Here is a 13,477-nt window from a genome sequence, read left to right on the forward strand (position 1 = left end):
GACCCTGCGCCCCAGCTGCCCTGGTGCTTTTCTCCACACACAACTTTTGAAACCTCAAATACCACCACCAGTAATGCACGTCCTCCAACAAAGCTACAACTGCTAATCCTTCTCACACAGTTCCACTGACTGGGGACCAAGCATTCAAATATAAGCCTATGGGGGCGGGGCCACTGTCACAAATCACAACTCTGTAGAACACAAAGGCGTTGGGCCAGGTTTAAATGGCTGTGATGCCCCTCTCATATCAAAGCATCAGATCTGCTGACAGGGAAGGCAGGCCTTCATCCCCACCTGCCAGTTTGGTGGTCAGCGAAGGGAGATAAGGCACACGCTGAAGGGACATGCTGGTGGGATGTGCTAAGATCCTGTACCTCAGCTGGTAAAAGGCAGTATTGCCAGAGCACCATTTATTGTTGTTGTTCAAATGATTTTAATTACTGCAATGCACAAGTTTTAAAAACTGACAAAAGGAGAAAATCAGCTGTTATCCCATGGGTCTGCCTTTGCGTGCCCCCCCCCCACCCCTTTCCTTCTTCTTTCAATCCACTCTCAGGTTTTTTTTTTTTTTTTAATTATGTCTTATTTTGGCTATAAGAGGATGTGGAGCGTTTCTTTTCTGTGCTGATTATTTGTGTTCTATTTGCCGAGGCAGCTCTTTTCCTAGATTTTGAGAATTTCTTTCTATAAGTTTGCTGAAACTACTTTTTATATCTTTGGTGTAAAATTATTCTCCTGTGTCCATAGTTAATCAACTTGATCTTTTCTTATGTTCCAAAGATCGTGTGTGTTCTATCGATACATTTTATTAAATTATTAAATGCATCGTTGAGTGTAGGGATGCAGAAGAGTTTGTCTATTTTGGTACTCTCTGAATCACTGAACAAAAAAGAATTTTTACCTTTGTGCTATGCACTTGCTAATGTACTTGTTATATCATCAACTATCTGTCCACAAAAACAGTAAATAAGTAGAAAAATACAAATATGAATTTAAATGAAATTATTTGTTATTATTATTTATTCCTTGGAATTATAGAAAGATGACCAATGTTGGTTAGCTCCAAGAAGGACTGACTAAAATATACTGAAAATACAAAACAACGATACAGTGAAATTTGTAATCTTGTTCTCTAGAAAATGTTCCACTGGACAACCATTTAAATTAATTAAAATGGATGTGTAGCTGAATAAACTGAAGGAGGGGCATCCCTGAAAAACAAAAACAACAGACACCATACCAGAAACGCTGCATATGGATCTTCAAAAGGTACTTGAGAAATGCTCTAAGCCTTATTAGCCTCCATCATGCCACATAACTGGAATAGCTACCGAGCACACAGACACCTGCGAACCCTGGGCAGGCCCTTTGTGTAAGGACACACAAGCTAATGCTCAGGGAAGGCACACACCTTCTCCAGGTGCTGACAGATATGCTGGGGCACTGAAGACTGCTTTACATATCAAAGACTAGGCACTGTTGGTACGAATACAAGTTTAGGTCACAGGATACAGGAAGAACTTCGTGAAGGAAGACTAGTCACACAAGCGTTTATTGGTAAAAGGTCATAAGTTTATTACTGAGGTAAAGATATAAAAAATGGAAGTTCTGTGCCACTGGTATTATACCTACAAACTTTTGGAAAGAAAAGATGAGAAGCAACAAGAATTAATTAAATACCACCTAAGTTCTTCTGGGAGTTGTACACTAGTTAAAGTGTAACGCTTAGAACTTCAGTTAACATTGGTTTTTGTTTTGTTTTGTTTTTAAAAGGCTTTTTATGAATTCCTATTGCTAACACCAGGTGAGTGAGCAATTTCGAACACCTTTAAAAGGCTGACATGGTCAAAAGGCAACACCTAATGTTCTGACTTTAGTTTTTACAAAGGCAGTTAAAATGTTTAAGCAAACACTGCTGTCTCCTTCATTTGTTAACAGGAGACAGGAGGGTGTGTATGCATGTGTTGTGTAATATTCATGCATCGGGAATGACTGAATACTTGCACTTAAAGTTTGCATTAAACTCAAGTACTCTAGGTGTGTGGCTATTACTCAGCACCTACACCACCCATGAGAAACTTCATTTTGATCACACATTAGCTGTTCAAAGAAAACAAGTAGAATAACTTGAGCCAATCTTTGACCTAGGTTTGAAATAAGATGATTTTTATGTTGTAACTCTAAGTACTTAAGGAAGACACAGCTTTTCTCAAAATGTAGCCATAGGATCATAAAGCACAGGTAAGACTCTCCTCCTCAACCATGCGTGCGTGTGCATGTGTGTGCGTGTGTGTGTGTGTGCGCGTGTGTGTGTGCGTGTGTGTGTGCGTGCGTGTGAGCGTGCGTGTGTGTTTGCGTGTGTGTGTGTGCGTGCGTGTGTGTGCACGCGTGTGTGCACGTGTGTATAAACCTGTGTGTTGTTCATGTATGTACATAATCAGTCTTCGAGGTTGTAGCTACTCACGTGGGTGTGCATTAGTATTACATTGTGGCTTTAATTTGCATATCCTTGAAGACTAGTGAAGTTGAATTTCTTTCCAGTTCCTACTAACTACCTTCTTTAGAGTCAATGCTCAAATTCCACACTTTTTCTTATTCAGTTTGCTGAAAATGTTATAGTATGGCTTGCCTTTTTATTTTTGAAAGCTCTTTCTTTTTTTCTTCTCAGATTTAATTTTGATAAAATTCAAATTATTACTTTTCCATTTTCTTTAAAAGGAATCTTTGCCTAGCCCAGAGTGACTAGATTCTCTTCCAGCTTTCCAATGAAACTTTTAATATTTTAGTCCTTCCTTTTATGTTTATGCTTATGATGATGACAGCTGCAACAAGTTATGAGATACCACGTGGGTGCTGGAAATTGAACTCCGGACCTTCAGAAGAGCAAAGAGTGCTCTTAAACACACTGAGCCATCGTTCCAGCCAAAAAAGATTATTTTCTAATTGACAGTCACTGTTAAGTTTTCCAAAAATCATCTTTAGTAACCTGTAGATCTATTTACAGACTCCTTTCCATCTCCATAGTTCATCTTTATGGCAACATTACACTGCTTTGGCTAGTGAGTTAAAAATCAAACAGTTTGTCCTCAATTTGGTTTTGTCGAAATTCCTATTTCGAGTCCCTTCTATTTTTAGGTATATGCTATAACTTCATTAATTATTACAAAGAAGTACACTAAGATTTTGACTAAGGCAGTAATTGTGGCAAATAATTTTCAGTGTCACCTTGGCAAGATAAATGAAGGTGGAGACAACTGGCAGAGAAGGGACTGGAGTATGTCTGTGACAGTGTTTCCAGAGAAGACCAGCAGCAAGGCCCAGCAAATGGGATCTACCCACAATAAACGCACAGATGGTGTGGTTTCTTGGACCCCATAATCATGTAGGTCAATTTTCCTAATCAATTAGTTTCTCTTGCCTCTGTCTCCGTTCTCTCCTTCCATTTTCCTCCCTCTCTTTCTTCCCATCTCTAGAACTCTTAACAGGGAAATGCATCCATAGATCATGTGCACAAGAGCCTGACCTGGGCTCCAGTCATGACCTTCTCAGTACTTTGTTTTTAGGGGACAGACATTAATCATCTTTGTCCTAATTCATTATTTTTTGTTTGTTCTATTTTTAATACTTTTACAATTATTTTCTTTTCGGTGCTGGAGTTCCAACACATGCCCTTGTACACATGTTGTTATTGAGTTACATTCTTATCCCCTTTAAATGATATTTAAAATGTTTATTTCTGGTTATTGTCATTATAAATAAGTGTAAATGAATTTGTATATTTATCTTTATCCTGTAACTAGGTTAATTTAGTTTTCAAAATTATGACCTTTGTGGAGACTCCTTGTGATTCATTACACAAATAGTTATGCTATCTGTAAAAAAATGATATTTATTTCCAAGTCACAGTGTCTAGGAAGTTTACAATGAAAACACCCACATTTTTCCATCCAGCCTCTACTTTGTGCTGCCATACATGTTAGGAGTAACATGTTATAAAACTAAAAATAAATTACTTCAGATCCAAACAATTTCCTTTTGAAGAGATTATAAAATAAGGTATGGAGTTTATATGTGTATATATTAACATGTGGTCCATCTTCTATGCCTTTCCTTCCTTTACAGTCATTCAGATTTTTCATTGATGACTTTCTTCTTGCTGAAGATCTTTCTTCAAGAACCTTATCTTTCAAAGCAAATATGATGCCTAAAAATCCTTTTGCCCTAGGTGGGAAGAGAAATTTGTGGTGACAGGCCCCTGGTTTTTAGTTTATTTATTTTTTCAGTATTTAAAAATAAAGTTACCTCACTGTCTTCTGGTTTGAACTATTTTTCTGAAGCCTTTCTTCATATTTCTTGTACCCGGGGCTCATTCAGCTTCTAGGACTTGTAGGGAGGAGTGTGTGTGTGTGTACCATGTATATATATATATATATATATATATATATATGTGTGTGTGTGTGTGTGTGTGTGTGTGTGTGTGTGTGTGNTGTGTGTGTGTGTGTGTGTGTGTGTGTGTGTGTGTGTGTACACACATGTGTACATGTGTTTGCACATGCATATGTATACAAACAGATGTACATACATCTGTGTTTCCTTGTATTCCATCCACCCTCTCATTTTGCTATCTAGAATCCCAGTTACATGCTAGGCTACTGCAAGTTATATAGAAGCTAGCTGGGTCTTACTCCTTACTCGATTTCTCTCCCCTACATTGTAATCAGAATCATTTCAAAGGTTATATTTTTAGGTTTGCCAGTCTTTTTCTTTCTGCAGTAACATTTAATATGGCATTATTTCCACCCACTTAATATACGTTGTATCTTTCATCCCCTCTTTAGACACATTGCATCTCTTACTCCCCTGCACAGACTTTGGACAAATTGTATCTCTTGCCTCTACTTTAGACACACTGTATCTCTTACTCCCCTACACATATTTTAGACACATTGTATCTCTCACCACCCCCACTTTAGATATACTGAATCTCTCACCCCAAAGCACACATTAGACACTTTGCATCTCTCATTTCTGGAAGTTCAACGTGTATACCCCCCATCACTCATGTTCATGTGTTCCTTCTCAAACTTCTGAAATATATTTATAATACTTTACTATATTGTTAATTAGTTCCATTGCTTATCCCATCTATACCCACTGCTAATGACTTGACTTTCTTCTTAATACAGTCAGACTTTCCTGTTTTTTTATTAGCCTGATAAATTTGTTTGTCAAAAAGAATTAAATTTATAGTTTGGGTGCTACACATTTTCTATTGCCTTAGCTATTTTTAGGCTTGAGTAGAATACAGGTTATTTTTAACTTACTTAAAATTAGACTGATTCTTCAGATTCTGTCTTAAGCTTTTGAGGAAGGCCTAGGGAGCTTTTGGTGTCAGCTAACTTGGCCACCAATGAGGCAATACATGTCTAAGCATTCTACCTCATGTCTTATGTTTTGAAAAATCTTTCTCTTTGCTTAGTGGAAAACATATACTACATTCCATACTGAAAATTTCCCCACAGCTGTTTAGTGTGCTTCTTTTTCATGGAAAATCTATTCACATGTATATTCTAATAATACTCAGGTAAAAAGGCAAGAAGAACCAATCTAGTCTCTGATGCTCAGTTTGCAGATTTTATAGTATTCTCTCTACCCCCACAGTGCCTGGCAGCAGCCAGGTATGCTCATCCCCACAGTTACCTGGAAACATCCAGGTAGGCTTGACCCACTATAAAAGGGGCTGCTTGGCTCCTCCTCTCTCTCTCTCTCTCTCTCTCTCTCTCTTAAACTCTTGCCTCTCTCTTGCCTCTTGGCCCCTTGTGCCCCATCTTGCCCCATTCCCTCCCCCCCTCTATGTGGTCATGGCTGGCCTCTACATCTCTACTCTCTCCTCTCTGCCTTTCTCTGCCTCTACTACTCACTTAACTCCCCTCCCCATGCCCTAAATAAACTCTATTTTATACTATATCAGTGTGTCTGGTCCCTCAAGGGGAAGGGATACTTTGGCATGGGCCGCTGAGGCATCCCCTTCCCCCACATCCTGACAGAACATATTCTTGTAGCTCTTTATCTTTTTATGACTACAACAATCACCTTGGTTTACTAATGTTGTTGTCAATTCTGCAAATCCAAATTATGTGTCCCCAATTGAGGGAGGTTTTTGGGGACTGTGTGAATTTTTCTACCCCTAAAAGGCTGGAAAATTTTCTAAATATGAACTTGAAGAACAACTGTGGAAACCACCTTTTTGTTCTCTTGTGGATTATTATCCCTTGTAGTTTGTTTTCAATGTTTCAAAAGCATTGTTTCAAATATTTTATTCTATTTTTAATTGCTTAAGGCTGGATGCTAAATCCAGTCTGTGTTACTATATTAGGACTAAAAGTAAAGTTTAGTTGTTGCTCTTTAAGTGCACTCAAGGCCACAAGCCATCAGCACGGGGCAACTCCAGATCGTGACATGAATGAACATCTCCCCTTTATCTCCACTGCAGACTTGAGCAAGATGGCAGCTCTGATCACACTGTATTCACACTGAACATGTGATGGGTTCTTTTTGGAAATGTTGGGATTGTGCTGTTAAGTATCTGAACAAGTCTTCTGATCAAACCAGTATAATATATAATTCTATAATTCCCGCAACAGAATTGAAGTAAATGCCTACAATTTTCAACCAAAAACATCTAAATACCATTTATAATAGAGTTTTGATGAGAAAACACAATTTTAATTCCAACTAGATTCTATTTTTCCCATACTTGGTGTGTCAGGGTAGGCAGACATATACCTTCATGAAGAAAATAAACATTAAAAGTAAATTGTGATGACCAGGAGGACTGCTATAAGCTGTTGTCTTCTGCAAACAACAGGAGAGTTGGTCCCCCTAACTCTCAACAACACCGTTGGCCTGCACAAGAGGATGCTAGGAGACTTATAGCAAGGGTGGAGGGAATGGAATGTTCACAAGGCTCCACCCCAAGCTGAAGAGCTACAGGCAGTCAATTGCAACAAGAGGAGGGAAAGAGGATAAGGTAGTTTCCTTCTGACACAAGCCCCAAGAAGTTGTCCAAGCCTAAGTGACCAGCCATAAATTCCTGTAGATACAGGCAGCACAAATCAGACCTGGTAGATTGTTGTTGTTGTTGTAGGTAATTATGAAAGAAAAGGACATGAATTTGAGGAGGGAGTGAGGGAAAGGTAGAAATCATATAATACAGCATATTCATGTATGAAATTCTCAAAAAAAAAAAAAAAAGATAAAACAAAGAAACAGGACCTTACTAAAAAAGTATTCTCAAAAGCAGTTCTAACAGCAGAGTGAGTTAGAGCTAACTTATACAATGCATATAAACATTTCTAGCCATCCAGGTATATTTCAGAAGTGTTTCCTTAAGTTAATACATGGGCTACGCTGTGATGGCGGCTTAGTAAGCAGATGTACTCACTCATCCAGTTCCTCTTCACTCTTTGAACTATCAGCATAGAGGTACTTGCTCATGTCTACAGGTCTCAGGTTTTTTCTTCGTGTAGACTGGGGTGGAGAATCCTTTATCATTACAAAAGTTTCTGGTTCATCAAATGGGTTCGAATACTGTGGAGTCTGTACACCTTTAAAGGGATTACAGCTGTTATTATAAAGAGAGTCTTCTGGTTTTTTAGGTGAAGTTGTTTCAGTGATTGGTTCTATAAAACAACAACAAAAGACAGGTTAAACTAACAGCATATGATATCCTCTATTTTTAATGTTTTTAAAAGTAGGCAGTCTTGAATTAATGAACTCTGTGGTTGAGAGTACAAAAGCAATAATGAAACAAGAATATGTTTTTGAAGAGCTAAGAAACCCTTATTATGCTCAACAAAATGTAAATTGTAGGATTTTTGCCTCCTTCGTTAGAGAACTCTTGAATGCCACCTCTCTAGGATGCTCATCTCCTGGAAGCCTCTAAAAGATTGACTTTATCTTAAATTATGTATGTTTTGTATGTGCATGCGGGTTTCTGCACTTGAGTTAGATCCTCTAAAGCTGCAGTTCCAAGTGACTGTGAAGCCTCCTGATATGGGTGCTATGAAACGAACGAGGGTCCTTTGTAAGAACTGTATGTGCTCTCACCTTAGAACATTCATTCATTAATTTATAAATAATATAATTTAGTGAATTTAAACAAAATGAAGAGAAAAAGAGGAAGGTATCTCTCCAGCCTTCCTCATGTGTCTCTTCTCTGAAGTTTCTCATGTAGCACAATAGCATATAAACTTTACAAGTTTTAAGCTACTTGGGAGTGCAGAATCACTGATTTTTTAAAAGAACATAAAAATGGATATTTTTAAATGACACTTGGTAGTTGTACTAGTATGCATCATCTAGGTATCAAAGCACTTATTCTGGACTGTATACAGCATATACTTACACATCACTAATGGGGAGGGCAGGAAGGGACTGAAGCCAGGACCTTGTTCATTCTACCATTGAATTATATTATATCCACTTCGAACCTCAACTTTTAGAGACAATAAACTTGAACCTAATTAACAAGAACAGCGTAAGGAAATTCAAGTTGAATTGCTGTATTAAAATCATGTGGGTGGGGTTGGGGATTTAGCTGAGTGGTAGAGAGCTTGCCTAGCCAGCATAAAGTCCTGGGTTCAGTTCTCAGTTCTGAAGAGAAAGCACGAGAGAGAAAATTAAATCATGATGGAGGCTCACTAATGTGCTACACTAAATTCACCTTCAAAACAGTCAAATTTTAATTTGAAAACAAATTTGAACACTGTTTTGGTGATAAAAATAGGGGTTTTCTAAAGTGGAGCAGGACAAAAATTATAGTTTATTAAAAATAATTTAAATTATGCAGAAAATTCTAATAATTATTTTAGTAGAAAACAGAAATTCATTGTTGAAGTTCTGAAAAGCAACTTGAAGGCTCAGAGGGCCTGAGTCTGCATCCCCAGAATCTTCATGCTGAGTCTGGATCCCCATCATCCACATGGCAGTCTCAATATATAACTGCTGGGGTGTGTGGGCGAGGGAATGGAGATAGGCAGATCTCAGGGACTGTCACTATAGCCTAAACCGTAACCTCCAGGTTGCATAATCTGTTTCAAAACAAATTAAACAAAAATTAAAGAAGATGGCAAGCAACAGAGGAAAGTATTGTGGCTGACCTCTGCCCCATAATTATTCCACTATTATAACCACAGCAAAGGAGATTATGATTGTTTTATAAGTAACATCTCAAGCAACTTAATCTAATTATTGATTTTTTAAAAAAATGTCAAGTCATATAACATGACTTTCTGACTCTCAATCCTGAGATTACAGACCTATATCCCCACATCTAGTTTTTTATGCAGGTGCTAGGATCTTTATCTGCTAAGCCATTGCCCCCAGTCCCTCCTCCTTTAAAAGATCATTTTTATTTATGTATTTGATTATTTCCCCTGCATACCTATATGTCTGATGCCCTTGGAGTCAGAAAAGACCATGAGAATCCCTGGAATTGTACATCCGAGTAATCACAGGCTGCTGCATGGCACTGGAAGCTAAGCCCAAGGCTTCGCAGCAAGAGCAGGGCCTGACTCTTGAGCCACCACTGTGGCATCATTTATTTTTTTGAACTGGGAAGGTTTTATACTGGCCACGCTGGTCTCAGTGTCCTGGGCGGAAGTGACCTCTTGTTTCTACCTCCTAAATAGTCGGTACTGTAGCCACAATCTATGAAGTTCCATGCTCAGCTTGAAAATTTTATAATTTATAGTCAAACAATTTATATTTCAAAAATTAGTCTAGAAATTTTATTTTGTCTTTGCACCAAACAAAACATTACTAAAACAAACCAAAAACAAACAAACAAAAAAACCCAAAAAACCAAAACCCTGAACTAAGATTTTTTTGTATACCATCAGGAAATAATTGTAATTATAAAGGAACTCACAAAATCATAATAAATTCTGAAATGAATTATAGAGAAAAGTTTCAATAATGATATGTCTTTTGTAACATCATAATATTGAAACACTACTAAAATTTTCTATTATAATGCAAAGAAAGCATTTTCTATCCTCTATAGGCGAAGAAAGCATGCCAAATTTCCCCTCAACTGTTTATTACTACATTTCAGAGCACACATGCCTAAGCAACGGAAAGCTGGTCAACAGAAATAAATTTTTACTTCTACTTTCAAGATTATAATTATAGAAACTGATCTAAGCAAATTTATTAGTCATAAGCCCTAAAGCCAACCAGCAGGAGTGGCAGCGCAAGCTCCATGTGTCACATGTGTGTGTTTCTAAGAGAAAGAGCGTGAGGCCGGGCAGTAGGGGGATCAAGACGATCTGGGAGGAGGTGGAGGAGGGGAAATATGTGTTCAAAATATATCATATGAAATTCTCAAAGAATGAAATGTTCTTTTTTCATAAAGTGGGCAAACTACAGTGTACTGAACAGCCAGCAAAGAAGTGTGTATTTCACATACACAGTAGCAAACACAGTGCCTTCTAATTGGGTCACTGAGGCATTGTCTATTTCCTTTGAAAAAGAGGTGAATGAATGAGAATTAAAACTGCTAAAAAAAAATCTAAACAACTACAATATATTTTTCTTCCTCAAACATCTTCGTTTATTGAGGATACAACTTTTGAATCAGTAAAAAAGTTATTCCTGGGAAATTGCTTATTCCAAAATTTCTAGTGGCACACAGTAAAGAGAATAACAGCTGCTACTTATTTTATTAACTTTATACACATAGCTAAAAGAGTCTGAATAAGACTGGCTTATTATTTCCAAACAGAAATTAGCAATCTTTCGTCACATCACAGAATACATTATTTGACTACCCTTTCGACAAAGCAGTTTCATGTATATTTAGCAAAGTTACACATTTAATTTTGAAATGAAAAGCCCAAATGCTTGTATCTTAAAATATTTTCATAGTATTTTCAAATATACAGACTTAAAGATATGCAATACATAATTAAAAGCAACATGTGTGGTCAAAAAGAGCGGTGCCCATTCACCTCAATTTCAGATCACTGGACTGAGCCCAAGCAAGCTAATCTGCATAAAGTGGCTGCCTCTGAGACTTACTATAAATTTACTGTAACTCTATTCAAATCTTAAATATGCTCACAATCTATAGCTTACAAAATGAAACCTCAGTAAGCTACACTGACTGACTTGGTAAAGTACAAGAGAAATGAAGAGAAAGGACCATGAAACAACACCGCCGAAGGAGCGATTCCCGAAACTCAGACTATTCCCATCCTCATCAGCTGCGCAATCATTTCAAGCTCTTGAAGATTTTATGAGAGCAGTCAAAGGATGTAAATGGTAGTTAACCGCTCTTGCGTTCACTCTGAGCAAGCAGTTTAATTAAACAGCAGTCTCACTTCTTCAAGCACTAAGAGTTTAAAATGACTTGGTAAGAAAAGTGATTTACAGGGATAACTTTTGGATTTATTTCTTACAAAATGGGATCATGTGTGTGCGTGTACTTGTGTGTCTGCACACATGTGCATGTATGATGGCAGTGTTTCTTCCTTCTCTGTTCCATGCTCTCACACGCAGACAACTCACTTTCACTACTGATTGTGGTTCTCAGCTAGAGACACGCAGTTGGAAGTAGCTGGAAGTTAGAAGTAGCTGGGTGCTGGACATCAGAGTGAAATGGATAAATGAAGAGAGAAACCACCTTGATTTCATCAGTATCTGTATGGCCCTCAGTGTGGCTTCCATCAGACAGTCTGCCTATCAATGAGGCTCTAGTATAACCACTAGGTAAAATACTGTTATCTCAAGACCTATACTATCTTTTCGATCAAATGGATGAAGAGGACTAATAAACAATCAAATGCAAGTAGTATTAAGTGCAATAATATTATAAACAACCACCAACCTTGAGATAAAAATGTCTACATTTACAGCTCGAGAAAAGTCGACTGTACAAGAACGTTTTGTGGGTGCCAGTGTTCATTATCACTTGCTATAAAAGAAGCGTTTCTTGCTAAGGGTTTAGCGATGCTCTGACCTGGGGGTATTAACGGTGTCATGAGGAGTTACTTCCGTGCAAAGTAAGTGTGTAAATGAACATGTTACCTTCTGAGTCAGGATCTCCAAATGGATTTAATTCTGTTACATCAGGTTCATCAAATGGATTGGTATTCACAGTGGCCAAGTCCTTTTGTGCTTCATCCAAAAAGGTAAGTGTGTTTATAAGTTCTGAAAATAAGTGCACGTGTAAAGTTCATCACAATTACAATGAACCATGAGTTCTGGTAATTCATGAAATATATCAAAATATTAAAATTCACATTAATAATACCTGCAAATAATAAAACAGTATTTTATGAGTGGCAGAATGCCATTCGAGTATTTTGTAGTACACCAACATTTGAAAATAAACCAAAAGGAATATGGTTGTCATAGGGATTATATTTGATAATGACCTATGGTAAACTTTCTATGTCAACTAAATTTGATTTTCGGTGCTAAAAAGACTTGTAGGAAACTCTTTTAAACAAGCCAGACACAAATGCTCTTGAAGGTGCATATACAACAGTAAAACGCAATAAAAAGGTAACACACCATGGGACTAACTCAGTGGGATTCAGAAGAACTCACATCAAACAATTTGCTAACAAACTTGTTAATGATAAGGTCTGTTATCTTGTTGCAAGATGGTGCACTACAAATTACCAAATAGAACATTCAAGAAATGACACAAGGACAAAACTGAGAGCTAAGCAGACAGAAGTCAGAATGCAGCAAGTCACAGTTAGGACAGGCAATCAGAAGCAGAGTGAGGAAAGCTTTAGACCTTCAGAGGAACTGGCTGATTTAGCTGAGGGCACATTTGCTTGCTTTATGCAGTCATCTTGATCTTCATCTAAGCTGCTCAGAGCATTCAACTGGTTTACAATTTCTGTAAACAGAAGCCAGTCAAGACAAATGTATGGTCAGGTCACTTAACTAAAGAGCTGTAGAAGCATGCTGTTATCAAAAACAGACAGGAGACATGTGATTAATAAAGAAATACATTCAGAAATGTTACTTTGATGAACTATAACAAAGGTAAATAACTGGGCATTACTGTAGTCATTTTACTGGGTTTTTTTTATAGTGGCATCTGTTATTAGTAGATAATCACTATGTTAATAAACACAAAACAATAACAATAAATAGCATAAGAGGTTTATACTGGGTTTCAGCAACTCTTGGAAATAGAGCAATAAACACCTTTGGAGAGTCAGTCATTATTTGTCTTGCAAGATTCTTTTTTTTTTTTTTCCTCTGTCCATGTACTCAATCACTTTTATTTTATTTTTTTTTATATTTTTTATTACATATTTTCCTCAATTACATTTCCAATGCTATCCCAAAAGTCCCCCATACCGCCCCCCCCACTTCCCTACCCACCCATTCCCATTCTTTTGGCCCTGGCATTCCCCTATATTGGGGCATATAAAGTTTGCAAGTCCAATGG

The 13,477-nt window shown here is 37.4% G+C and overlaps 1 protein-coding gene across 12 annotated transcripts in view; it reads right to left on the minus strand.

The window, feature by feature from the left end:
- Ehbp1 (EH domain binding protein 1) overlaps positions 1 to 13,477 on the minus strand; it is a 275,350-nt gene that overhangs the window by 132,570 nt on the left and 129,303 nt on the right. For 7 of the 12 annotated variants that reach the window (XM_029483505.1, XM_029483503.1, XM_029483504.1 and 4 more), the window contains 3 exons: positions 12,812 to 12,916; positions 12,091 to 12,213; positions 7,445 to 7,682 (listed from right to left, as the gene is read on the minus strand). In XM_029483505.1, coding sequence (XP_029339365.1) covers positions 7,445 to 7,682; positions 12,091 to 12,213; positions 12,812 to 12,916 — 466 coding nt within the window. The remainder of the gene's footprint in view (positions 1 to 7,444; positions 7,683 to 12,090; positions 12,214 to 12,811; positions 12,917 to 13,477) is intronic. The other 5 variants (XM_029483508.1, XM_029483510.1, XM_029483509.1 and 2 more) reach the window with 2 other exon arrangements.

The sequence above is a fragment of the Mus caroli genome, chromosome 11, assembly GCF_900094665.2.
Source record: "Mus caroli chromosome 11, CAROLI_EIJ_v1.1, whole genome shotgun sequence".
In the NCBI taxonomy this organism is placed as follows: Eukaryota; Metazoa; Chordata; class Mammalia; order Rodentia; family Muridae; genus Mus; species Mus caroli.